The sequence below is a fragment of the Megascapheus bottae genome, chromosome 37, assembly GCF_031878675.1.
Source record: "Megascapheus bottae isolate mThoBot1 chromosome 37, mThoBot2.hap1, whole genome shotgun sequence".
Classification (NCBI taxonomy): domain Eukaryota; kingdom Metazoa; phylum Chordata; class Mammalia; order Rodentia; family Geomyidae; genus Megascapheus; species Megascapheus bottae.
In genome coordinates, this window is record NC_143545.1 from 2,409,860 (window position 1) to 2,437,401 (window position 27,542).

General features: G+C 53.6%; 1 protein-coding gene across 4 annotated transcripts; it reads left to right on the forward strand.

Moving 5' to 3' along the window:
- On the forward strand, positions 1-27,298 carry Slc2a3 (solute carrier family 2 member 3). 4 transcript variants are annotated; one of them, XM_090325348.1, is made up of 11 exons: positions 1-157; positions 2,876-2,944; positions 21,916-22,008; positions 22,288-22,448; positions 22,581-22,821; positions 23,378-23,540; positions 24,240-24,427; positions 24,989-25,093; positions 25,483-25,584; positions 25,799-26,002; positions 26,218-27,298. In XM_090325348.1, exons 2-11 carry the CDS (start codon positions 2,930-2,932, stop codon positions 26,413-26,415), a joined length of 1,470 nt encoding a protein of 489 aa, XP_090181474.1. In that variant the 5' UTR covers positions 1-157; positions 2,876-2,929; the 3' UTR covers positions 26,416-27,298. The 4 variants fall into 4 exon arrangements, with proteins under 4 accessions (XP_090181474.1, XP_090181475.1, XP_090181473.1 ...); XM_090325349.1 differs by lacking the exon at positions 1-157 and adding an exon at positions 290-311; XM_090325347.1 differs by lacking the exon at positions 1-157 and adding an exon at positions 398-597.
- The last annotated feature ends 244 nt before the right edge of the window (positions 27,299-27,542 follow it).

A 27,542-nucleotide genomic window follows, 5' to 3' on the forward strand; every position in this document is an offset into this window, starting at 1 on the left:
AACGGGCGACCTTCCAGGCGCTTCTGGGGTGACCTGGGCCTCAACGTGCGCCCGGTGATGGCTCCCCAGGACCCAGCCCAGGCTGTGGGGGGGACCGGGGGCGCCCCAGGACCCCCCTGAAAAGCTCAGCCCCAGCCCACGACAGGTGGGCGCGCAGGTGAGGAGCGCTAGGGCGGCCCTGGAGGGGCGGGGATGGGTGCGGGGGGACCCCTCACCCCCTTAACGGATGACCCCCGATGGAATGCGGGGTCCTAACGGCCGCGGGGTCCCCGCAGCAGCCCCGGGAGCTCGGTGGTGGCGGTTACCATGCGGTGCACACAGGTGGGAGGAGCCAGGCCGGGGTCTGGGGGTGCGGGGTGGGGGGGGACCCCGACTGCAAGGCCTGGGGATCTGGAGGGGTGGGGAGGCCCCCCGATCGTGGCCCTGCGCCCCAGCCTGGCCCCCAGGCCCAGCCCAGCCCAGGCTCACCCCAATGCGTGACCCCAGAAACCGGTGGCACCCCCACTTCTTCCCCATCCATAGCCGCCACCCTGCCAGGCAGGCGCCAGGGTTATGGAGGGAGGCTGGGCTTGTGACTGGCCCTGGAAAAATGACCAGGTGACCTCACCAGGTTTGGGCAGAGACCCCAGGCCACATTGAGTGGGGAGGGAGGGGGAGGGGGGTTCACAGTGTCCATCAGGCTGAGATCATGACCCAATGCAGAGGGGAGGCCCAGCACCTCAGGAGGCTTGAGATGCGAGGATCTGAGGATTCTGGTTCAAAGCCAGCCTGGGGCAGGAAAGAGACCAAGAGACTCTTCAAAGAACCACCAACCAACCAACCAACCTGGTACTCAGGCCCTGAGTTCAAGCCCCGGGACTGGCACACACACATACACACGCATCCACGTTAGTTTTACAACAAACTGGAATCTATTTTATTTTATTGTTTTATTTCGCCAGTCCCGCAGCTTGCACTCAGGGTCTGGGCATGGCCCTTGGATACTTTTTGCTGGTGCTCTGCCACTTGAACCACAGCACCACTTCCAGTTTTATTCTGCGTATGTGGTACCAGGGAATAGAACCCAGGGCTTTGTGCATGCTAGGCGAGCACTCTACCACGAGGCCATACTCCAGGCCAAGGATATATGTATTTTACGAGTAAATTTAATTTCATAAATAGAAGTGGTTGTCTGACCAACAAAGTTAATTTTACCAACGAGGGGTAAATGAATAAAAAGATATTGTGATGTTTTCCCACTCAAGGCTGGCTGGTGCTGTAGCCCTTGAACCACGCCTTTACTTCTGCCTTTTTGCTGGCTGATTGGAAAAAAAAAAAGTCTTCTGGGTTTGTCTGTCTTGGTTGGCTTCAAACCTCAACCCTCAGATCTCTGCCCCCTGAGTCGTCAGGGTTATAGCTGTGAGTTACAAGTGGTTAGGACTTCCAGTTGCAGCTCCCTAGTAATGAGTTAATTGCTAATGAATGGGGATTATTTATACCTCTGTGTCCACTAGCTGTCCCTGAATTCTAAGGTAGAGTTCTATGGCTCACCTTTGTTATCTGAGGTATTCAGGGGTCTGAGATCTGAGGATCCTGGTTCAAAGCCAGCCTGGGCAGAAAAGCCCTCATCAGATTCGAATCTCCAACTTAGCACTCAAAAGCCAGAAGTGGGGCTGTGGCTTAAGGGGTAGAGCTCTAGCCTTGAGCAAAAAGAGAATCAGGGACAGTGCTAAGGACCTGAGTTAAAGCCCTACAGCTGACAAAACAAAACAGAGTCTGGGACAAGAGGATCACAGTTCAAAGCCAGACTAGGCAGACAAATCCAAGACACATTTCTTTCTTTGCCCATCCTTCAGCTTCAACTTTTGTTCAAGGCTGGTGCTCTATCACTTGAGCCACAGTGCCACTTCTGGTTTTCTGGTGGTTCACTGGAGATGAGAGTCTCACAAACTTGGGCTGGGAGTTTGGCCTAGTGGTAGAGTGTTTGCCTAGCATGCACGAAGACCCGGGTTCGATTCCTCAGTACCACATACATAGAAATAAAAAAAGCTGGAAGTGGTGCTGAGGCTCAAATAGGAGAGCTCTAGCCTTGAGAAAGTCCAAGGACAGTGCTCAGGCCCCGAGTTCAATGCCCAGGACTGGCAAAAAAAAAAAAATACCTGCTAAGGCTGGCTTTGAACCACAATTCTCAGATCTCAGCCTCCTGAATAGCTGAGATGACAGGTATGAACCATTGCCCCAGTGATTGTGGGACTTGAACTCTTGGCCTGGTCACTGTCCCTGAGATCCTCAGATCGGAGCATGGTGACTCACACCTGAAATCCTACCTACTCAGGAGGCTGAGATCTGAGGATCGAGGTTCAAAGCCAGCCCGGGGCACAAAAGGAACTGAGACTCTTATCTCCAATTAACCTCTAGAAAACGGGAAGTGGGGCTTGGCTCAAGCTTAGGGTGGTAGCCTTGAGCTGAAGAGCTCAGGGACAGCACCTAGGCTGAGTTCAAGCCCCATGACCTACAAAATAATAACAATAGTAATAATAATATACTGCTAGAATGATCAGATAATTTTATACTCTCCAGGGGTGCAGAGACTTCAGTGCAAGCTCCTTCTTCCTGCAGATAGAATAAATACCAGACCATGTGGGCTGGTTAGGTGATTTAATGTAGCGTGCTTGGCTAGCTTGCATGAAGCCCTGGGTTCAATTCCCCAGTCCCACATACACAGAAAAAGCCAGAAGTGGTGCTGTGGCTCAGGGGGTAGAGCAAAAGAAGAGCTTTGAGCAAAAGAAGCTCAGGAAGGGTACCCAGACCCTGAGTTCCAGCTCCAGGCTTGAAATAATAATAATAATAATAATAATAATAATAGTAATAATAATACAGCAATTTCCATTCCCAGGAAGCTGTGCCTTGAAGAGGACGTGGAGAAAGGATTAGTGCTAGTGCAGCCGAAATGGACAGCCCATCTGTGAGTACTGAGCATTAAGATCAGATTGGTTGAGCTTCTAGAAACTTCTATGACCTGGTTCGTGCACCGCCTCAGCTTTGGAAGAGGGAATGGCCCCGCCAATAGACATAGTGTGGTCTTCCATTGTATCCATTCCCTACTGATTTCGTCTGTGCCACCTTTGTGGAGTGTTGCTTCTGTATGTGCAGTCCAGTGAAGTGTGTCTCAAGTGGTGGAGCGCCAGCCTTGAGCAGGCAAAAGGGGAGGTGACAGTGTCTAGGCTCTGAGTTCAAATCACAGTACCACCACACAGCAGAAACTGATATTGCAGAACAAGAAGGAAAATATTTGTGTTGGGAAATGTCATTGTAAGCAGGCTTCAGTTTAAAAAAAAAAAAGAATTAATTGGTTTTGAAAAACAGATCTTAAAAAGGCTGGCTGTATAAATATGAAAAAATAACAAAGCCATGCAATGTGCGGCCTAATTCATAAGTTTTTCCCCTCTAGGCTCCACTAGAGGGAGTGGCTCCGGTTACCTGCTAAACATGGGGATAAAAATGTAGAGAGCAATGCAGGCCAGGCGCCGGTGGCTCACGCCCGTCATCCCAGCCTCTCAGGAGGCTGAGCTCTGAGGATGGTGGTTTGAAGCCAGCCAGGGCAGGAAAGTCCCTGAGACTCTTTCTCTCCAATTGGTCACTGAAAAGATGGGACGAGGTGGGGCTTGTGGGTCAAGTGGCCATGTCTCAGCCACGGCCTTCCAATCCTGATTTTCCCAGCCGGTTTCACTGTGCAGAACCTATGGATGGATCATGGATCATTCACCTGATCAGGGCTCTGTGTGTGTGTGTGTGTGTGTGTGTGCCCGTGTGTGCCGGCCCTGGGGCTTGAACCCAAGGCCTGGGCGCTGTCCCTGAGTCCCTGAGTTCGTTTTTTTTTTTTTTTTTTGGACTCAAGGCTGGTGCTTTTCCACTTGAACCACACCTCCACTTGTGGCCTTTTGGTGGTTCACCAGAGATAAGAGCCTCATCAGATGGCCCGGGCTCCGCCCACCCCCAGGGTTGCCATGGCGACAGCAGCATCCTTGTAAGCCTGCAGGCCGGGGCTCCGCCCACCCCCAGGGTTGCCATGGCGACAGCAGCATCCTTGTAAGCCTGCAGACTGGGGCTCCGCCCACCCCCAGGGTTGCCATGGGAACAGTAGCATCCTTGTAAACCTGCAGGCCGGGGCTCCGCCCACCCCCGGCGCTGCCATGGCGACGGCAGCATCCTCCTCCGGGGCCCGGGTGCGGCGCTATGCCCGTGGACCAGCGCCAGGGGGCGGTGTGCGCCTGCGCGGCGGGGTCCGCGGGGCGCCCGGATGCAGCCTTTTGATGTGGAGAGCCGATCGGGCAGGGGGGCTAAGGTGGGGAGTGGGCATGGGGGCCGGGGCGAAGCCCCCCGCCCGCCCTCGCGGCTCCCCAGGGGTCCCAGGTCCCCTCTCCCCCAGGATCCCGGGAGGAGGAGCTGTGGCTGGAGGGGGAGGAGGTCCCGGGGGAGACTGAGGGAATGTCAGGAATGAAAACCCCTGCTGAGACTGCCTGGAGATGAAGGTCAGCGGGGCACGACCTCTGACCCCTGGGTGACACATGTGACAGTGACTGGGAATTCCTCCCGGGTCACAAGACCTGAGGGTCTCCAGGCCTCAGTGCCCAGAAGAGAGCACAGAGCACAGAGCAAGGGAGCAGACAGACACTTGTGTGGTGTGAGTGTGTGTGAGTGAGTGAGTGTGAGTGTGTGTATGTGAGTGTGTGTGACTGTGTGTGTGACTGTGTGTGTGTGTGAGTGTGTGTGAGTGTGTGTGTGTGAGGTGCCTGGACTTGAACTCAGCATCTCACACTCTTTCTTGGCTCCTTTTTTTTTTTTTTTTTTGCTCAGGGCTGGTGCTCTGCCACTTGAGCCGCACCCCCACATCTGACTTTTTCCACTCTTACCAACAGAGCCACTGTGGTTCCCCCCGCCCCTCCGCAAACCCCCCACTACCTTGTGTGATGTCCTGTGAGTCCTGGGGCTTGAACTCATGACCCGGGCTTTGCCCCCTCAAGGCTGACTCCCTTTACCACGTGAATCCCAGCTCCACTTCCAGCTTTGTTGGCGGCTGGTTGGAGGAGGTAAGAGTCTCACACACTTTCCCACCTAGGTTGGCTTTGAACTTTGATCCTCAGATCGTAGCCTCCTGAGATTAGCTGGAGTTATGGGTATGAGCCTCCAGCGCCTTAGACTACATACAATATTAAGTTACATGATGCTATATAATTCACATATTATATATATATATATATATTAGGTAAAGTAATACATGAGACAATATACATGGGATCGTAAAGATAAAATGTAATACTGTACTGTAACTAACCGCATAACATAAACTCTATGTGAATACATATACCTCTGTGTCATTCAGCTGCTTCATTTTAAAATAATCCCAGCACTGGTGACATACCCCTGCAGTCCCAGGTCCTCGACAGAAGGCTGAGATCTGAGGATCACAGTTCCAAGCCAGCCAAGGCTCTTCTGTCCCCTGATCCTGTACAAGGCTTCTTAGCACTATTCTTTCTGGTCTTGGGGTAGGGGAATAATTGAGAATTGGGGTGTCTGACATGGTGATTCTCCCTGGTCAATATGCGTTATGTGGGTGGGGCTGTGGCTAGATATGGTGGAGTTTTCTGGGCGGAGAGGCTGACTTTGCCAGAGTTTGTGTATTTTCCCCTGGATATCTGACTGAAGCTTTCAGATAAACTTGGCTTATCCAGAAGAAGAAGAAAGAAAATGGTGGTGGAGGGGAGGGAGTTGAGAAAAGTCAAGAAGGCTCCAGAACAAATCAGGCCTATTCTTAAGAAAAGCAGTCTTAGGAAAGAAAAATAATGCTAATTAATTAGAAGCCAAAATGTGGTGGCTCACAGCTGCACCTGAAGAGGAGGCTAAGATCTGAGGATCTCGGTTTAAAGCCAGTCCAGGCAGACACGTCCATGAGACTCTTACCTCTAATGGACCACCAAAAGAATACAAGTTAGAAGTGACACTGTGACACTGTGGCTCAAGGGGTAGGGTGGTAGCCTTGAGCTGAAGCTCAGGGACAATTCCCAGGCCCAGAGATAGCCCCACAACCCACAAAAAAAAAAAAAAAAAAAGGAAGAAAAAGAAAAAAGCCAGGCATGGCGTCTCACACCTGTAATCCTAGCTACTCAGAGGCTGAGATCTGAGGACCACGGTTCAAAGCCAGCCTGAGCACAAAGTCTGTGAGACTTTTATCTCCAATTAATCTCTAGAAAATGGCAAGTGGGGCTTGGCTCAAGGGTAGGGTGGTAGTTTTGAGCTGAAGAGCTCAGGGACAGTGCCCAGGCCCAGAATTCTGTGTGTCTGGCACTGAGGAATCAAACCCAGGGCTTCATGAATGCTAGGCAAGCACTCTGCCACTAGGCCAAACTCCCGGTCCTATTTATTTCCTTGGAATTTTTTTTTTTTTGGCCAGTCCTGGGGCTTGAACTCAGGGCCTGGGCAGTGTCCTTGAGATTTCTCAAGACTAGTGCTCTACCACTTGAGTCACAGTACCATTTGTGGCTTTTTCGATGTATGCAGTACCAAGGAATCGAACCCAGGGCTTCACGCCTGTTAGGCAAACACTCTACCACTAAGCCACATTCTTAGGCGGGGGGCTGTGACTCACACCTGTAATCCCAGCTACTTCAGACGCTGAGATGTGAGGGTTGAGATTTGAAGCCAACTGAGGGGCAGGAAAATCTGGGAGATTCTTCGAACCAATCATCAAAAAGCAGGGAGTGGCTGTGTGATTCAAGTGGTAGAGTGCCAGCCTTGAGTGCAAAAGCTCAGGGGCAAGGCCAGGCTGTGAGTTCAAGACCCGGAATAGGCACCCCCCACCCCCCCCCCAAAAAAAAAAAACAACCCAACTACCAAAAGATGACTTCAGCAGGGTGGGGTGAAATCATCTCTCTAGGCAAGGGAGTTCTTCATTTCCCAAGAAGAAAATGGCCTGGAGGAGAATCCAGCCATGATAAATGAGCACGCGATCTGGGCTCCAGTGATCCAGAACATCCTGTCCCAGGAATCTAGATGCATTAGCCTACATTTAAAGGAAAGTTTAACAACTATATATATATAAATAATTTCCCCCGTATATAAACCTTACGGCACAATGTTCCAAGGACACAAAGGTTTGGCATAAGCTTTCCACTTAACACGGTGTCTTCTTTCTACCATTCCTTTCTCATTTGGTTATTTAGTTATTATTTATTTCTTTGCCAGTCCTGGAGCTTGAACTCAGGGCCTGGGCACTGTCCCTGAGCTTCGTTGGCTCAAGGCTAGCACTCTACCCCTTGAGCCACAGCGCCATTTCCAGCTTTTTCGCTGTATGTGGGACTGAGGAATTGAACCCAGGGCTTCATGCATTCCAGGCAAGCATTCTACTAGTAAGCCAAACTCCCGGCCCTATTTTTTTCTTTCTTTTATTTTTATTTTCTTTTTGCCAGTCCTGGGGCTTGAACTCAGGGCCTGAGCACTGTCCTTAGGCATTTTTCTCAAGGCTAGAGCTCTACCACTTGAGCCACAGCACCACTTTCTAGCTTTTTTCCTATGTATGTGGTACCAAGGAATCAAACCCAGGTCTTCATGCCTGCTAAGCAATCACTCTACTACTAGGCAACACTCCCAGCCTCCTATTTATTTTTGTGCCATTCCTGGGGCTTGAACTCAGAGGGCCTGGGTGCTGTCCCTAAGCTTTTTTGCTCAAGGTTGGCACTCTGCCACTTGAGCCACAGCTCCACTTCTGGCTTTGTGCTAATACACTGGATTAAGAGTCTCATAGACTTTCCTGCCTAGCTTGGTTTTGAACCAAGATCCTCAGATCTCAGCCTCCTGCGTAGCTGGGATGACAGGCGTGAGCTGCCAATACTTGGCTATTTCTAATATTTAGAGATGCGTAGAGTGGGCTAATTATTGGTACTGGAGAAAACTACTGTATAAGTAAATCACAGTCATTTATACCTTTTGATATCCCTTGCAGATTTCCTAATTATCATTAATCATTTTTTTGTTTGTCATTTTTATTTTATTTATTTGTTTTGTACCAGTACTGTGGGTCTGAACTCAAGACCTGGGCACTGTTTCTTAGCTTTAGCTTTCAAGGCTGGCAGTCTACCACTTGAGCCACAGCTCCACTTGTGACTTTTTTAGTGGAGTTAAGAGTCTCACCAACTTTCCTGAACAGCCTGGATTCGAACCATGATCCTCAGATCAAAGCTTCTCGAGTGGCTTGGACTATGGGAGCCACTGGTGTCCAGTTCTGTTCTGTCCTTTCTTGCCTGTTCCCAGGCGCATGCTTGTGTTCTCTCGCTCTCTTTGTTTTTTGGTCTGGAAGTCTTATCAGTGGCTCCAAGCTGGCTTGATTAGCCCTCAGCAGGGGAGAGGTGGTTACTGGAGACAATTGGAGAGGAACTTAAACAAAAGATTAGCTGAAATATTTTCTTAAGCCTGGCTCCAAGGAAAGGGCCCCCAGTTCTCTGAAAGGCTGATTTGTGGGGTTCACAGGTGCCTGGATCACGTTTCAAAAACTCAGCAGTGGTTTGAAAGCCACACAAACATAATTATCTCTCTTTGGCCTCTATAGCAAATACTGTCCAGAGAGTCAAATACAGAGGAATTAATCAGAGTTACCTAGAGAAGAAACCCAAGTCAGCTTTTGTGCTAGTTTCCTGATCTATCACAACTATGTTCTGTTATCTTATTTTTTTTTCCATCTAGATGGAAATCAAAATCAAACATAAAGTCATGAGATCTGCCTGTCAATGACAAGAACAAAAAAAAAGAAAAGAAAAGGACATTAGAGGTTCATTCTCCCACTTGCACTCTTTTTTTTTTTAATTTAATTACTTTGCTTTGCCAGTCCTGCTGGGGCTTGAACTTAGGGCCTGGGCGCTGTCCCTGAGCGTCTTTTGCTCAAGGCTGGCGCTCTACCACTTGAGCCACAACCCTACTTCCAGCTTTTCCTGTGCATCTGGCACTGAGGAATGAAACCCAGGGCTTGGTGCAGGCTAGGCCAGCACTTTACCCTTAGGCCACACTCCCAGCCTATAATCAATCTTTCCTCCCTCCCTGCCTGCCTGCCTGCCTGCCTGCCTTCCCCTTTCCCCTTCTTCTTTTTCTTTTGCTGATTGCAGGGTTTGAACTCATGGCCTGGGCGTTGTCCCTGAGCTCCACTTCTGGTTCTCCGGTGGTTCACTGGAGATAAGACTCTGATGGCCTGGGCTGGCTTTGAACTGTGATCCTGGGTGCTCAGTCTCCTGGAGTAGCTGGGGGCGACAGCCTGCGCCCTCCCCCTCCCCCTCCCATACAACCGCCCTCAGCCCTGGGCGCCTGCGCCGCCCGGCTGCTTTCCAATGAATGGGAGGGTCGGGGGGCGCTGCTGATTGGCTCGTTTGTGGGAGGTGGGCGTGGCAGGGGCGTGGCTAGCCTCGTGCTGGCAAGACGGGGGCGTGGCCGCCCTGGCGGAGCCGGCGGGGGCGTGGCCGGAGGGGCGTGGCCTCCCCACCCTCGTGGTCGCCCCCGGAGGCGGCCGGGCTGGGCTGGACGGGGCGGTCCGCACGTCCGCCCGGTGGGAGCAGGGCCCGCGCTCTGCCCTCGGGGCTGGGCAGCGGTCGCGGGGGAGAGGGGAGGGAGTGGAAGGGGGGCGATCAAAGAGAGGCGTGAATTCCTGGGAGCCGGGCCGGCGTCGGTGGAGGTGGGACGGCGGAAGGGGCAGGCAGGGCCCCGGACATTCCCAGCCAAACCCAGAAACTGCGCCGCTGTCCCCGAATGCTTCTCGGTTTTGGAATTCCAGCCGCACCTGGGAAAGTGGAGAGGGGCCAGGGCAGGGTCTCGAGCCCCAGAGAAGTGACAGACCTCGGCAGACAGGAGCCAGGACGAAGTGACACAGTGACAATGCATGTATTCTATAGGCTTGTGCGCGTTGCACATATTTACAGTTTCTACACATACCTGTGTATACATGTGTGAATTCCTTAGGGCCACTGGCCTCTGGGGAACAGTGTGTATGTGTATACACCTATAGAATCTATAATATAGAGTTATCGTGGATCATCTAATACATAAGTATGCAACATTTTGCACTGCATGTATTTGTTTCACTGCATGTATCTGTATACATTGTAAATATTAATAACTTGTGCATGTGCATGTCTATAAATCCTTTTCGGCCATTAGTTTCTGAGGAGCAATGTATATATTTGTATCTATCATATATAGACTATGTCATATTGTGTATTCGATAATATGTGTTTATAATTTTGCACTATATATTTATATACATTATAAATATTTATAACTTATACATATATATATTTAAATTATGTTTGGCTATTAGTTTCTGAATAGCAATACATACACACACACACATCTTCCCCGAGTGCCTGAATATTTAGAGCTACAGATTCATTCATTCATTCCAAAAAACATTTATGCCAATCAGTCTGTGAGTATCTGATGTGTATGAAAGAGGGAAAACTTCCAAGGACTTGGAAATTCAAGTATGTATTTGAAAGGGGAATAAGCGAATGCCAGCTGAGTAATCAAAATATCTCTGTAATTTATCACCCATCCTCTGTGGAGCAGTGATTGTGATATATATATATTCATGGGAAACAATTTGTATAGACAAGGTATTCCTAGGGATCTTAATGAAAAGCCCTTTTCTCTTTTTTCTTTCTTTTTCTTTTACTCAGTTCTGGGGCTTGAACTCAGAGTTTCTTTTGCTCAAGGCTGGCACTCTACCACTTGAGCCACAGCTCCACTTCCGGCCTTTTGGTAGTTAACTGGAGGTAAAGAGTTTCCCTCTAGCTTTCTTGCCCAGCCTGATTTCAAACCACAGTCATTAGATCTCAGCCTCCTGAGTAGCTGGGGTTACTGGAATGAGCCACCAGTGGCCAGGTAGAGTCACCTGTCATCCCAGCTACTCAGCAGGCTGTCATCTGAGGATCACGGTTCTAAGCCAACCTGGGCTAGGAAAAAAAAAAAAAAATCTGTGAAACTCTGATCTCCAATGAAGCCGCAAAAAAAAAAAAAAGCTGGAGGTGGAGCTGGGGTTCAAGTGGTAGAGCAGCAGTCCTGATTGTAAAAGCTCAGGCCCTGAGTTCAAGCCCCATGATTGAAAAAAAATAAATACCTTGCTCCTTCTCAAACCTTCCTGGCCCTAGAAATCACTTGTTTCTCCTGGCGGTTGGACTTCATCTTGTCCAAAGATTGAGAGTATCAAGTACAAAGTCAGCCCCAGGGGAAAAACAAAGGGAGACATGGAAAAGAAAATGGAGGGACATGAGAGGCTTGAAGCATTGGCTTAGAACGAGGCAGGGAATCGAGAGAGGGAAAGTAGATACGGACAGATGATCTAGAAACGATTCTTTTTCTGTTCCTTTGCACCAGGGCTGGGTCTTGCACTCAGGACAGGAGCTGGGCACTGTCCCTCAGCGTCTTTTGCTCCAGGTGGGCGCTCTACCGCTTGAGTCACAGCTCCACCTCTGGATTTTGCTGATGCAAGGGAGAGAAGAGTCTCTCGGACTTGCCTGCCCCGGCCGGCCTTGAACCCAGATCCTCAGTCCTCAGCCTCCTGAGCAGCTGGGAAGGCAGGCGTGCCCTCCCCCATGCAGGGGCAGGTCCCCTCTTATCTCCCTGCAGTATCCGGGGTTCTCTAGTCTGGCCCTCCTTCCACCTCCGTAAATCAGTGAATTGTGGCATGTGATCACTTCCCCAGCCTCCTCACCGGTCACAGCCCCTTCCATGTGGCCTTTGTCCTTTATTTTTCCCCTTTCTGCAGTGTTTTCCATTCCAGGCCTGTCACCCAACATCTCCACCAGCTGCTCTCGGGGGCGGGGCCTGTCTCCATGGCAACGGCTGGGGGGGTGAAAATGAGCAGAAGGGATGTGCTGGAATGCATGCAAGCATGCGCAGAGGAGCTGGCTGCATGGGGCTTGGGGGACGACCCTGGGATGGAATCCTGCCAAAGGCCCAGGGGACCACAAATGGGGGGCCCGGGTCCTGGGGGTGCTGGTCAAGCTCATTCAACAAATGCTGTCTCCTTCCTCCTCCTCCTCCTCCTCCTCCTCCTCCTCTTCTTCTTCTTCTTCTTCTTCTTCTTGGGCCTTGAACTCAGCACTGTCATTGGGCTTTTTCCTCAAGGCTAGCACTCTGCCACTTGAGCCACAGCACCACTTCTGGCTTTTTTTTCCCTATGTATATGGTACTGAGGAATCGAACCCAGGTCTTCGTGCATGCTAGGCAAGCACTCTAACATTAGGCCAAACTCCCAGCCCCTTGTTATTATTTTTTAATTGTGATGAGAAAGGGGCTGGACACATGTGACAGCCACATAAGTCAGGTGATGAGTTCCTGGGGCTTGAACTCAGGGCTTGAGTGCTGTTCTTGAGCTCTTTCACTCCAGGCTGGCGCTCTACCACTTAGGCCACAGCTCCACTTCAAGTTTTCTGGTGGCCCCTTGGATATCAGAGTCTCAGGGATTTTCCTGCCCAGGCTGGCTGTGAACCCACGATTCTCAGATCTCAACCTCCTGAGTAGCTGGGGTGACAGGCGTGAAGCCACCGAGGAAAACCAAATCTCTGAAATGTTCCAATCATTCCAGCCGCCACGAATTGTTGAAAAACTCAGGGGTGAGCGGCTCTCGCCTGTCATCCCAGCTACTCAAGAGGCTGAGCTCTGAGGATCACGGTTCAAAGCCAGCCCAGGCAGGAAAATCCACGAGGCTCTTGACTTCATGTAACCAGTGAAAAGTCCGAAGTGGCGGTGTGGCTCAAGTGGTAGACGTCAGGTGCGAGCAAACAGGGACCAGAGAGTGTGAAGCGCTGAGTTCAAACCCCAGTACCTGCACATGCATTCTCTGTGTCTGTCTGTCTCACACACACACACACTCATGGGAAGAGGTAGAGGGAATCCCTCATTCTGACTTGGTGATGGGACAGAATTGGTCTGTGGACTTGAGCAACCATGACAGTAAAAGGAACCAGAAATCTTGCGTCACTGGCGGGGGAAGGGGAAAGGCCCTGGGGTGGCTTCCTATTACAGGGGCTCTAGATTGTGGATGGTCTGTGTGAGGGGGGGTCGGGGGGCACCGGGGTGAGCCCAGGAAGCTTCAGGCTGGTCCTCTCCCACCTGAACCACACCTCCACTCCAGCTTTCTGCCGGTTCCTGGTAGAGGAGAGTCTCCCGGACTTGTCCATCCTCAGCTCTCAGCTCTCAGCCCAGGCCCGGGGCCACCGGCTTCCCCCTCCCCCGGGCTGGGGCCGGCGCTGCCATTACCGCTCAGAGTCCATAACCTGGGCGCCGGGCCGCGGGTTCGATCCCGGGCACCTGAAAGAGAGGAGAAGGGGGCGCGGGGGCGGGGAGAGGAGGGCGGGGAGGGGGCGCGGCGGGGGCTGGGACCGGGCCCGGCCCAGAAGGAAATCCCCGCCCGCAGGGAACCTCGCGGCGCCCCGGCCTCTCCCAGGGGCGTCCGGAAGGCCGCACCCCGGAGTCTGGTCAGCCGGATCCGGCGAGGACGTGCGCGGAGGCACGCCGCCCCCGCCTCTGCCCGGCCACGCCCCTCCCGCCCCCAGCCACGCCCCCTCCCGCATCCCGGCCACGCCCTGCCGGGGCTCGGGCCTGGCCCCGCCCCCGGCACCTCGGCCACGCCACGCCGGCGTTCCATCCGGAGGCTCCCGGGCCTGGCCCCGCCCCCGGGACCACGGCCCCGCCCCCGGGACCACGGCCCCGCCCCCCGGGCCGACCCTGCCCAGGCTTGGTCTCCAACCTCTGCAGAACCGGGCCTGGCGCGACGGCTCAGGTGGAAAAGCGCCGGCCTGGAACAGTAACAAACCCCGCAGATGATGATGATGATGATGATGATAGTAATAATAGATAATAACGGGCCCCGGGTGGGGGCAGGGGATGGAGCGCGGCCGCGCAGGCGCAGGGAGCATCCCACCCGTGGCGCGCGTGCGGTGCGTGGGGGATTCGGGCGGGGAGGACGAAGTCCGCCCGGGGCCGGGGGCGGGGATGGGGGGGTGGGGTGGGGTGGGCGATGACGGCAGCGGAGTCACGCGCGCCCGGCGCCGCGGCGGGATGCTGACCGGGGGGGGGGGGGGGGCGGAGCGGGGGAGGGGCGGGGGCGGGCCGGCGCGCATGCGCGGAGCCGGCGGGGATGCGGCCGCTGCCGCCGCGCACGTCCGCAGCGGCGTGGGGCGGACGGCCGGGACCCCCGGGGCGGGCGGTTCTCTGTTTGCCGGGCCCGCCGCCTCCGATGGTGCCGGCGGAGGCTGGGAGCCGGGCCCTGGAGCTGCCAAGGATCCCGAGTTCCAAGCCCGGGAGACGCTGACGGCCGGCGAGCCGGCTGGAGATGGAGCCCCGGGGACAGCGGCGCCCAGGCCCCGAGTTGAAGACCCGGGCACGGCCCGGAGAAGACACAAACACCCCACCCCACCCCACCCCCGTCCACTCAGGAAGAGCCGCCGTGGCCTAAGACCTCTTACACCACCCTGCGCCCGGGGCGGGGCCAGTGACCTCACCCGCACCTTCCCGTTTTCTCAGGCCCGCAGGAGCCCGGGCCTGGCTGCACCTCCTTGTCGTCCCAGCTGGGTGGTGGAAAATAACAGGAGGCCCCCCCCCCAAGAAAAGAGACCCCCCGGTGCCCACCTAGGGGCCTGGTTCAAGGGCACGGGGCCTACCCGGCAAGCCCAAGGGTCTGACTTCAAGTTTGAATTCTGACCCTCCCCCGCCCCGCACCCAAAATGCAGAAAGAGGAGACACTGGAACTATGTCTAAAATCTCATTTCAAGCGGGCCCAGTGGCTCACGCCCGTCATCCCGGCTCCTCAGGTGGCTGAGATCCGAGGATCAAGATTCAAAGCCAACCCAGGCACAAAAGGACCCGAGACTCACCATCTCCAATGAATCTCTAGAAAATGGGAAGTGGGACCTGGCTCAGGGGTAGGGGGGTAGCCTTGAGCTGAAGAGCTCAGGGACATGGCACAGGCCTCAGAGGTAGGGGGGTAGCCTTGAGCTGAAGAGCTCAGGGACAGCAAGCAGGCCAAGTTCAAGGCCCCTGTCCCATTAAGAAAAAAAAAAAAACCATTTCACTTCATCAGAATTTTTCCTGGTTCCTATTCTGCCAACCCAAGTTCACCAGAAAGGAAAGTCGAGATCAATCTGTCTATCTATCCATCTATCGCCAGTCTGGGGGTTTGAACTCATCACTTGAGCAGGGTTCCTGGACTTTGTGTTTAAGACTGGTGCTCTACCACTTGAGGCACAGCGCCACTTGTGGTTTTCTGGTGATTCCTTGGAGATAAGAGTCTCACAAACTTTCCTGCCCAAGCTGGTTTTGAACCATGATCCTCAGATCTCAGCCCCCTGTGTGTCTGGGATGACAGACGGGAGCCACCAGCACTTGGCTTATTTACCTCTCTGTTCTTTACTCCAGCAGATAGTGTTCTGGCTCCACCATTACCCTTGGGAAAAACGATAATGGATTCTTGGCTGGCCTTTGCATGCCCTGTTTAAGCCGGGCTGTGTTGATCTCGCCAATTCTCTCTTCTCCTTTCCAAGCAGGCTGCCGTGGTGACTGGCGTGCATTTTGGAGTCCAGTCGCCAAATGATTATTATAATAAGCTATTGTCTTGGGTAAAAAAAGGAAACACAATCCAAAGATGCACAAAGCCAAGCATTGGTGTGCACGCCTGTAGCGTAGTCCCAGCTATGCAAGAAGCTGAGATCTGATGACCACAGTTCAAAGCCAGCCTGGGCAGGAAAGTTCATGAGACTCATATCTCTAATAAACTACTCAGAAAAAGCCAAAAATGGTGCTATGGCTCAAGTTGTAAAGCACCAAGAAGCTCAGGGACAGCGCCTGGATCCTGAGTTCAAGTCCTAGGACCGGGGAAAAAAAAAAAGTACAAGCCAATCAGTGTCTAATGGATCAGTGAACACCTATTAATGTTATTTTAATAGATTGACACATTACAGTCTATCAATATGATACCAGCTCACACATTAAGACCTTGTCCTGTGTTGATATTGATGCACTGCCATGTATTATATTAATACGTGTCCTGTATTGGTATTGAGATGTAAGTAGATCTACCTGTCTGTTCATATACGAGGCATAGAGAATTGTGTCTATTGTTAGAACCCCCAAAGCCTGTTTGTGGGGGTGCTGGGGCCACATGGCTACCTGGGGGCTGGGTTCTGAGTTTTGGGTTGTGCCAGGGCGCTCACTTCCCTTCCCCGCAATGTCTTGCAACTTCCTCTGAACTTGTATGACCACGCTTATCTCTGCTGTGTAGCGGCAGGCCATGAGCAGGCGTGAATAAGCAGGAAGCCCCAGGATGGGGAAAGGAAGTCAATTGCAATCAAATATTCAAATGCACTCAGGCCAGAAGGGACAGGTGGCTCATCAGTGTCATCCCAGCCACTCAGGAGGCTGAGATCTGAGGATCACGGTTCAAAGCCAGCCTGGGCAGGAAAGTCCATGAGACTCTGATCTGCAATGAACCACCAGAAAACCAGAAGTGGAGCTGTGGCTCAAAGTGATAGAGCACCAGCCTTGAGCTAAAGAGCTCTGGCACAGCACCCAGGCCCCGAGTTCAAAAAAAATAAAATAGGAAAATAAGTTACAAGCAAAAGTCAATCTCTTTCTTTCTTTTGTTTTCTTGTTGGTCATGGGGCTTGAACTTGGCCTGGGCGTTGTCCCTGAGCTCTTCAGCTTAAGGCTACTACCCTATCCTTGAGCAAAGTTCCACTTCTCATTTTTCTCTAGAGATTAATTGGAGATAAAAAGTCTCAGGTCCTTTTGTGCTCGGGCTGGCTCTGTACGTTGATCCTCAGATCTCAGCCTCCCGACTACCTAGGATTATAGGCATGAGCCAGGCACCTAGCTCAACAATTCAATCTTTTTTTTTCCCATATATTTTTTATTGTACTTAATAGAAGGGTTACATTACATTCGCCAGATGGAAGGTGCATTACTTCACATACATTGAAGCCCTGCATTTGATTCTTTAGTACCACAGACACAGAGAAAGCCAGAAGCGGTGCTGTGGTTCAAGTGGTAGAGCTCTAGCCTTGAGAAAACCCAAGGACAGTGCCTAGGCCCTGAGTTCAAGCCCCCAGACTGGCAAAAAAATAAATCATTAAATAAAATAATGTTGTAAAGTTGACTTTTTTTTTTCTTAATACCCATCCTGTTACTTGAACTCAGGGCCTGGGCACTGTTGGCATTCTACCACTTGAGCCACAGCTCCACATCTAGCTTTTCGGTGATTCATTTGCAATAAGAGTCTCATGGACTTTGCTACCCGGTGGGCTTTGAACCATGATCCTCGGATCTCAGTCTCCTGAGTGGTTGGGATTCCAGGCGTGAGCCTAGGCACCTGGGCTGTAATTTGGGTTTTGATAGGGTGATGAGCGATTTTTACATTGTATACACTACACAACCGCACTCTATCTCACTAGCTGGACTTCAGTCAATAATCACAAAAGACTTAGACGGATGAGATAAGATCAACATGTTAATTTAGGGGCATTCGTCTAGCTTGCTGTGGAATGCATCAAGGTTTCTTGTCTTGGAATGTGTTAGAATTTTGAAAAACTGCTTAAGGCAGTGGCTCCTGTGTCTTAGATAAAGCTGGAAGATTTAGGGCTGTTGAGTATTGGTGGAGATAATTAATAGTTTCAATCTGGTTCCACCTGGAAAAGCAGCATTTCTTTAGTTGCTTCTTTTCTGTTCTTAACACCCCCCCCCCCATATAAAGTCTGATTTTCTACACTCTTTTCACACGCAAAGTTAACTCTGGGTCTCCCGAATGCAAGAAAACAAGAGCAATCAAAACAAAAAAAGCCACTGTCTTCACCCTTATTTCTCAAGGGAAGTGTTTCACATGCAAAGCAGTAGGTGAAGGCTGGCGGTGCACGTCTATAATCCCAGCCACTCAGGCTGAGAGATAAGAGGATAAGGGTTCAAAGCCAGCCCATGGCAATAAATAAATAAATAAATAAATAATTCTAGTAGACTCTTAGCTCCAAGGACCACCAAGAAAACCCAATGAAAGGCTGCTCTTAGGCCCTGAGTTCAAGCCCTAATCTCGCCCCTGGCCCCATGCAAAGTCTACAATTAACGCTGAATCCTTAGGTGAAACCCTGGCTTCTCAGTGTGTATTGGAATGTAGGGAGGTGGGGGGGGGTGGATTCACCCCGCACCCCCTACACTGGCTAGTTGTTTCTGGGCGTTTTTTTCACACTCACACAGCAGAGGGGCTATTTACATTCCACAGCTGGCTTAGGAACCTAGAGTGTCAGGGCCCCCATTGTCTTTTTATTTTCCTAAACCAGCCCTCCATCAATTTCTCCTCCCTCCCCCCAAACCCTCTGTAAGGGTCCCGGCCCACACTCTGGGGTTTGCTCCCCACCCCCCACTCCCAGGGCCTGCCCTGGAAACTTTAGAACCGGCTCCCCTCCCCTCCCCCAGTTTCCCTGGATGACCCAACACCTAGCTGTGACCCAGCAGTTAATTGAGCAGCTATTAACTGGTAACCCAGCAGGAGGGAGGGGGGAAGGAGGGAGGGAAGTTTATCTCACTTGGACTCTGTTACTGAGAGCCCAGGCCCCAAAGTGCTTGTCTAAGTCTCTCTTGGACATTCTGCAAATGCAAAGGAATTCCGGTGGTGAAGAGTTGAAAATACAACATTCTGCAGAGTCCTGGTGTAATCCCGGCCCTCGGAGGCCCAGGCTGGGTAAGAGTTCTACATGGTAAATCTACCCTCTCGAACAAAACAACCCCAGCCTCAACGTGCCCTCTTTTGACTCAGGGCCTGTTCACTTCCACTGATTCTTTTGCTCAAGGCTAGAGCTCTACCAGTTGAGCCACAGCACCGTGTCTGCATTTTTCTGTGTATGTGTTGCTGAGGAATCGAACCCAGGGCTTCATGCATGCCAGGCAGGCACTCTACATCTAGGCCACATTTCTAGCCACTCCCCCCTTTTTTTCTTCTTCTTTTTTTTTTTTTTTGGCCAGTCCTGGGTCTTGAACTCAGGACCCGAGCACTGTCCTTGGGTTTTCTCAAGGCTAGAGCTCTATCACTTGAACCACAGAGCCACTTCCAGCCTTTTTCTTTTCTTTTCTTTTTTTGCCAGTCCCGGGGCTTGAACTCAGGGCCTGAGCCAGTGCTACCACTTGAGCCACAGCACCATTTCCGACATTTTCTATATATGTGGTACCAAGGTACTCGAACTTGGGTCTTCGTGCGTGACCGGCAAGCACTCTAGCATGCATGAAGACCCAGGTTGGATTCCTCAGTACCACAAACATAGGGAAAGGCTGGAAGGGGCTGGGAGTTTGGCCTAGTACTCTACCACTAGGCCAAACTCCTGGGCCCTCCCCCTTTACTTCTTTCAAAATTCCATTTTGAAACAATGTTTTACTATGTAACTCTAGAAATCAGAATTCTCCAGTCTCCGCAGAGCTGGGATTATCAGCTTAGCTTTCTTTTAGTTCTTTCTCTTGTGACACTCCTAGGCCTTGAACTCAGGGCCTGGGCGTTGTCCCTTATCTTTTCCCACTCCAGGCTTGGTGTTTTTCCACTTGAACCACACACCTCCACTGCCAGCATTTTTTTTTTTTTTGCTGGATTTATTGGAGATGAGAGTCTCCGGGACTTTCCTTCCCCTGGCCTGGCTTGAAACCAAGATGCTTGGATCTGAGCAGCTGGAATTATAAGGTAGAGCTACAGCAATTCAGCTGATACTTGCTTGTTTTGTGTTTAGGTCCCTGTTATTTGCATTTGAATTCTAGATTTATCCCCAATTGAAATCCTGAGACTCTATTTATTTATTTATTTTTATGTTTATTTATTTTTTGGTGGGTCATGGGGCCTGAACTGGGCCTGGGCCTGGTCCCTAAACTCTTCAGCTCCAGGCCAGCACCCCACCCTGGATCCAAGCCCCACCGCCTGTTGCCTAGAGGTTCATTGAAGATAAAGAGTCTCAGGTCCTTCTGGGGCCCAGGACGACTTTGAACCTGGATCCTCAGATCTCAGCCTCCTGAGTCGCTGGGATGACAAGGCGTGAACCACATCTTCGCCTCCTTAATTCGGATTTAAGTAATATTGCCCAAGGGCTTTGTCCCCGTGAGTCCTTGGGACTGGAGGTGTTGCTGTGTAATGGCCCCGCGGGCGTTTCCCTCTCCAGGGCAGCCCCGCACAGCAATTTAATCAGAGCCACAGCTTCCTTCCTTATCTGGACTGCTCTTTATCTCTCCTGGATTTTCTGCTGAATTGTTCTCAAATCATCCCCCCCACCCACACACTTCAGAAAGACAACCGCCCTGCATGCATGACTAGTGGTATATTAATTACCCCCCTGGCAGGGGTGGCGTGTCACTTCACCTCATCCCCACGATTATTATTATTATTATTATATTGCATTCTTATTTTGGAGCCAGGACTGGGCCTGGCCCCCCCCCCCCCCCCCGTCCTCGAGCCCCGGGGCTGGCTTCGAACCGTCCTCCAGATGAGAGGGACCTAGGACGGCGAATCTGCCCTCCCCGGCGGGTTTGCAGGCTGCTAGGGTCTGAGAAACGGAAGACAGACAGGCGGATGCTGTGGAGGATGCGGAGGGTGCGGGGAGGGAGGAGGGGGGAGGAAAGGCCTGGAGTGAAGAGCCCGGCCCCGGCGATGGGGGCGTGGCCGGGCCCGGGGGCGTGGCATGGGCGTGACCAACCACGGAGGCCGCCGCTTCATTGGGCGGGGCCGTGGCGGTGGGCGCGCAGACTCCGCCCCCCCCGGGGGAGGCTTTAAATAGCGGGTGCCGGGGTCGTGCGCCGCAGACGCTTCCCGCTCGCTCTCGCGGCGCGTTCGCTGTGTCTCCATCGCCTTCCCCCGCGTCTCCCCGATCTGGTAGACCGCCGCCTTCCTCCTCCTCCTCCTCCTCCTCCTCATCGTCAGGCTCTCCGCTCGCTCGCCGCCGACCATGGGGTCGCACAAAGTGAGTAGACGGGCGACCCGACGCGGTCACCCCCGTCGTGGTTATTCCTAAGGGTTGTCGCCGCGGGGCTCGTCTCCCGGGCTCCCCCGGGCCGCAGGCTTCGGTACCCGCCGCGTGCCGTGACCCCCGTGCCCGGGCATCCGCATCCCTCCCGGCCCTCCGGCCGCGCGCCTGGTCTCGTGTCCTATGCTTCCCGGGTCACCCGCGCCCGCCGGTCACCTTCGTGCGCGCAGGGGACGGAGGCCCGGAGGGGACGGAGGCTCCGGGATGGAGGCCGGGGACGAGGACGGGATCCCCGCCTCAGGGCAGCGCGGGCACGGAGGTGGTGGCTTTTGCGGCCCCGGGCGTACTCGGTTTGAGCCCCTCCCGGGCAGCGGGAGCCCCGGAGAAGGCGACACGCCAGCCTCGCGGGGGACAGGGCCCGGCGGCCGCCCGGAGGTGGATCCCCGGCCTCCGGGTGGGGCCCGGAGCGGGAGCTGCTGCCCGGGTCTTCACGCCAGGATGGTGCCCGCCGCGGCGTGGGAGGGATCGAGCTGGAGGGCGGGGGGAGCGAGCGGGGAGCCGGGAGGGGTGGGGGCGGAGGCAGCCTGCTGGAGATGCTGCTGCGTGTGGGATGTGTGCCTGGACCTGGGATGCTGAGCGTGGACGCGTGTGCGCACGTGTGTGGGAGTGCGCGCGCGCCCCGGCTCGTGGTCGTGGGAGGAGTCCCGGGGACTTTCCGCCGGCCTCGGCCCCCGCTCGCGCCGCGTCGTGGCGGGGCGCTGGAGGGCGGCGGTGCCGGGCGCTCCCGGTGGGACTTGAACTCGGCCTGGGCGCTGTCCCCGCGCTCCCCGCCCGCCCTCCTCTCAGCCTGCCCTGAGATTGAGATGCGCCCGGGCGGGGAGGGGGGGAGGCGATGGATGGTGACGGTCCCCGTCTCCCCCCGCAGGTGACCCCGTCTCTCATCTTCGCCATCTCCGTCGCCACCATCGGCTCCTTCCAGTTCGGCTACAACACGGGTGTCATTAATGCCCCCGAGATGGTGAGTGCAGCCCCAGGCCAAGTCGGGGCGGGGGCGGGAAGGGGGTCCCCGGGAGTGGTAGGGGTCCCGGGATCGCCCATGCCTGGCGTGGTCCCCGGGGTCGGCGGCCGCGGGGAGGGGAGCGCCGCGGCTCATCCGGACCCCGGCCTGCACAGAGTCAGTTCCCGCGCCGTCCGCCGGGGGTCGGTGGAGAGGGAGGGGGCGGGGCCTCGGCGGGAGGGGCGTGGCCCGGGCGCGTGGGTCCTCACGGGCCGCGCGTGACGGTCCGTCCACCCGCAGATCATCCGGGACTTCCTCAACTACACGCTAGAGGAGAAGCTGAAGAACCCCCCGACCGAGGGGCTGCTGACGGCGCTCTGGTCCCTGTCGGTGGCCATCTTCTCGGTGGGCGGCATGATCGGCTCCTTCTCGGTCGGGCTGTTCGTGAACCGCTTTGGCAGGTGGGTGGGCGGGGCCAGGTGGCGGTGGGCGGGGCCAGGCGGAGGGGGCGGGGCCAGGCGGAGGGGGCGGGGCGCATCCCGCCCGGGCTCTGAGTGACGTCCCTCCCTCCCTCCCTGCCGTCCGTCCCGCAGGCGGAACTCCATGCTGCTGGTGAACGCGCTGGCCATCGCCGGCGGTGCCCTCCTGGGCTTCTGCCGCCTGGCCGAGTCGGTGGAGATGCTGGTGCTGGGCCGCCTGGTGATCGGCGTGTTCTGCGGGCTCTGCACCGGCTTCGTGCCCATGTACATCGGCGAGGTCTCCCCGACCGCCCTGCGCGGGGCCTTCGGCACGCTCAACCAGCTGGGCATCGTCGTGGGCATCCTGGTGGCCCAGGTAAGCGTCGTGGGCATCCTGGTGGCCTGGCGTGGCGCTTACCTCCACTTCCGGCTTGGGGGTGATTTAGGTGACACGCTGCGGACCCCGTCCTGCCCTGGGCTGGCTTTGAACCTGGCTCCTCAGATCCGGGCCAATGGAGGAGCTGGGATTACAGGCGTGAGCCACCAGCGCCGCGACGCGGCTTCCGTGGATGGTTACGGGTTCTGTAGTTGATCCAGTATAGCTAAGGAAGAAAGGGGGAAAAATGTATCCGAGCTGCCACTCAGATCCTGATACTCATTCTCACTTGGCGTATTCTGCTCTGGAGGCTGAGATCTGAGGATCCAAGTTCAAACCCAACCCAGGAGACTTACCTATTAACCCCAAAAGAAAATGCTAGAATTGGAGCTGTGACACAAGCCCATAAAGCCACGGGACGGACGGGAATACAAATTGGACAGTGACAAAACAGTCTAGATCTTCCCATCTCAGCCTCCTGGATAGCAGGAGATAGTAGCCATGAGCTACTGAACGTGAAGTAAATGGGTAGAGAGACTTTGTTTATGGCTTCTAGATTCTGGGCCTGGACATGCTGTTGGGGTCAGATGACCTGTGGCCTGTTCTGCTGGGCTTTACCATCATTCCAGCCATCCTACAGAGCATCGCTCTTCCCTTCTGCCCCGAAAGCCCTCGGTTCCTGGTCATTAACAAGATGAGAGAAGAACAGGCTAAGGAGAGTAAGTATCCCACCGCCAGACACTGCACCAACTCAGGCTTGTTCCAGCCCAGGGGAAATCTCCCCACCCTGTTTTTCTTTATAATTAGTCCTGGGGCTTGAACACAGGGCTTTTCTTTGTTGCTCCAGGCCAGTCCATGCTTGACCACGGAAGCCATGCCTCCAGCCCCAGCGTTCAGCTGGATTTTTTGGAGGGGGGGGGTGTCTCTGGGATTTGTCGTCCGGGCTGGCTTTGAACCCTGATCCTCAGGCTGTCTGCCTGGAGAAGCTGCAGTTGCAGGCCTCAGGCACCAGAGCCCAGCCCTGTGGTGCTAGATTTTTTTTGAAGGCCGAGATCTCCGCCTAGTGGTAGAGTGCTGGCCTAGCATGCACGGTGCACGAGGCCCCCGGCTGGATTTCCTCGGCAGCACAGACAGGAAAAGGCAGCGGTGGCGCTGTGGCTGAAGCCGAAGTCCCTGAGTCCAAGAACTTGGGGACAGTTCAGGCCCCGGGGTGGCGGGGACGCTTGGGGCTTGGGCCTGGGAGCTGAGGATGGGGGTTCAAAGCGAGCCGGGCTGCAGTGGGTGAGAGTCTCAAGCAGCCGGCCACGCCCCCTGGAACCACGCCCACACGAGACCACGCCCATGTGGGCGTGGCCCGGAGAAGGAGCGGGGCTCCCGGTGTGTGAGTCTCACACCGCTGCTCTCCCTCTCCCGCCCAGTTCTGCAGCGGCTGTGGGGGACCTTGGACGTGGCGGAGGACATCCAGGAGATGAAGGAGGAGAGCGTGCGCATGTCGCAGGAGAAGCACGTGACGGTGCTGGAGCTCTTCCGCTCGCCCAGCTACCGCCAGCCCATCCTCATCGCCATCGTGCTGCAGCTCTCACAGCAGCTCTCGGGCATCAACGCCGTAAGTGCCTACCGCGCGGCGCTCTCGCGAGACTGGCGAGGCAGGGACAACTGGTCGACCCCGCCCTCCCGGCCCGGGGTGGAGCGGAAAGGCAGACCACTTAGACACAGGGTTATTTGTTATGACTTTCAGTACATTAACGGTGATCCAGTGCTATATTATGTATGGAGATATGGTAAGAAATCTTGATCTGCTTTGAAAGGAGTAGGTAGAATTAGGGAAGAATTTATATATATATGGGGTGAGTCTTACCACAGTATATACACATACAATCATAGCTATTGGGGAGGCTGAGAGTGGAGGGTCAAAGGTTCAAAACCAGCCCAGGCAAGAAAGCAGATGGGAATCTAATACTAACTAACCAGCAAAAAGCCGGAAGATGAGATGTGGTTCAATTGGTAGAGCACCACCCATGAGGGATAAAGCCAGAAGGAACAGTGGCAGAGGATCTGTTAATCCCAGTGTATCATCCCACACATACACAATGAGGGGAGGGAGATTTTATGGATTCTCGGCTCTCTGATTCTGCAGAGGTGTGGACACATCTTTGTTCCCTCTTAGGTTTTCTATTATTCCACGGGAATATTCAAGGATGCTGGAGTCTCCCAACCCATCTACGCCACCATCGGCGCAGGCGTGGTGAATACCATCTTCACCGTAGTTTCTGTAAGTTGATGCTGCCTTCCTCTTACTAAGTAAATAAAAGGGCGTCTGGTGCCCCCTGTAGGTAGATGCCTGGGGGGGGGGGTGGCTCATGGCTTTCATCCCAGCTTCTGAATTCAAGTCCCAGGACTGAGCTAGAAAAATGTGTGTCTGGATCTGGGAGTTCAGCCTAGAGGTAGAGTGCTTGCCTACCATGCACAAAGATCCAAGTTCAATTCCTTGGTACCACATACATAGAAAAAGCCAAAAGTGGAACTGTGGCTCAAGTGATAGAGCTCTAGCTTTGAAAAAAAAAGCCCAAGGACAGTGCTCAGGTCGTGAGTTCGAGCCCCAGGACTGGCCAAAAAAAATGTGTGTCTTGGTATTTCACTCTTGCGTTCTCGTTCCTCCAGCTGTTTCTGGTGGAGAGAGCTGGACGGAGGACCCTGCACATGATTGGTCTGGGAGGCATGGCCGCCTGTTCCGTTGTCATGACCATTTCTCTGCTGCTGAAGGTGGGTGGCTGTGCTTGTGGCCGGGCCAGGTGGGCATCTAGGAGGGTTGGGGACCGGAATGCAGGGCAGAAACTCTTGTATTTCCAATGAATCAGCAAAAAGCCCCCAGTGGAGGCGTGGTTCAAGTGGTAGGGCGCCATCTTGAGCTTACCTCAAAGGCTTTGGGACAGCTCCCAGTCAGACCTAACGCCGAATGCTAACTTTTCCTGTGCAGGATAAATTCGACGCAATGAGTTTCATCTGCATCGCCGCCATCCTGATCTACGTGGCGTTCTTTGAGATCGGGCCTGGCCCCATCCCCTGGTTTATTGTGGCCGAGCTCTTCAGCCAGGGACCCCGGCCTGCTGCCATGGCCGTGGCTGGCTGTTCCAACTGGACTTCCAACTTCTTAGTTGGCCTGCTGTTCCCTTCTGCTGCTGTAAGTTCAATAGACACTCAGCTCAAGCTGGTAGATAAGAGCACCAGCGCAGGCCCCGAGTTCAAGTCCCTGGAGTCCTTAGCCCTTGGAGGTGGGGATGGCTAGATTGATCCCGCAAGCCCAGGTTTGATGTGGAGAGCACTGTAGGGAGGAGTCTGGACAGACTGCGGGATGTGCAGATGGCATCTTGTTGCATGTGTTTGTTTTCTCTGCAGGCGTTAATGGGTTCCTACGTCTTCATCGTCTTCGCTGTCTTCCTCGTAATCTTCCTCATCTTCACCTTTTTCAAAGTCCCTGAGACCCGAGGCAGGACTTTTGAAGATATCACCAGAGTCTTCGAAGGAAGGGCCCAGAAAAGCTCAGTGGATATGAGCCACGGCCCGCCCAGTAAAGAAGACACCACCAACGTCTGAACACGAGTCTCCTTCCTCCAGCCTCCCTCCCAGCCCCTCACCCCCAAAGGGGAAGAGAACTAGACTTCATCAGGACGAATCCGGGACGATAGAATGCTGCTACACGACTCCTGTGAATCAACCCCATGTGAACATTCTCCAGCCAGCCAAGGCTTGGTGACAACATTTCTGTTCAGGAAAGAGCACGGGGATGGTGGGGGTTGGTTGGCAGTATATATAGCCTCAATCTTGGGGTGCCCAGCTTTCCCCCTCCAACCCCTAAGAAAGTAGATTCTATAGAGAGTTGCTAGATACCCATGGAAAATTCACAGTGGGCACTCAGTCCGCTCACAAATGACAACTCTGCTTTGAATTGTATTTATTATTTTTTTGAAAATTGTACTGGTTTTCACCACCTATTTATTCATTCTCTTAACATATAATGGCATCACTTGGATCTGCTCATGAAAACCAATTCTTAAAGGTGATTGAGGTTGGAGGGAGAGACAATCCCTGCCCCCCCCCAAAAAAAAGGTGCATGGCAGTGACACGATACTGTCACACTAATGTATGTGTGGACAAGATGGAAACTCTGCCCGTCAATGAATTCACAACCAGCTGTTCACTGGTTTTTTTCCCTTTGGAAACTTGTAGAATTTTGGATCTAGTGTCACTCAGGGTGTTGATTTTAAAAAGTTAGGGTTTGGTAGCTTACACGGTGTGCTTTGGTTTGATTCCAGAGACAAAAAGGTTAGTTTTTTCAGTGTTTGGGGTTTTTTTTAAATTTTTTTTCCCATTTTGAAATAATCTCACTCTCCCCAATGGATGGAGAGATGTTGTATATTTTTTGTAGTTTTTATTTTCTTTTTTCACTTGTAGCTGTTAGGAATTCACCACTAGTTTTTTTTTTTTTGTGAGCTGAGAGGCGAGATGGTTTTCAAGTCAGTGTATAGCGTAGCCCACACCCGAGTATGAATGTATAATATGCACGGTCACTTTGGGTGGAAGCCTTATTTTCCTGGTGATTTTTTTTTTTAAGTGATTAGAAGCTCTTTAATCCCCTCCCCACCCCCCCTACGAGTTATTAATTTAGATTCCCATTCATCTGGCTACCTTAGTATAAGGCTCTACCTCAAACCAGGCTGTCA

What these genes read in the sequence shown, in the direction of transcription:
- Slc2a3 (XM_090325348.1), top strand. An exon ending in AGAAGAACAGGCTAAGGAGA is followed by an intron (nt 23,541 to 24,239) that starts GTAAGTATCCCA and finishes TCTCCCGCCCAG; the next exon opens with TTCTGCAGCGGCTGTGGGGG. An exon ending in CCATCTTCACCGTAGTTTCT is followed by an intron (nt 25,094 to 25,482) that starts GTAAGTTGATGC and finishes TCGTTCCTCCAG; the next exon opens with CTGTTTCTGGTGGAGAGAGC.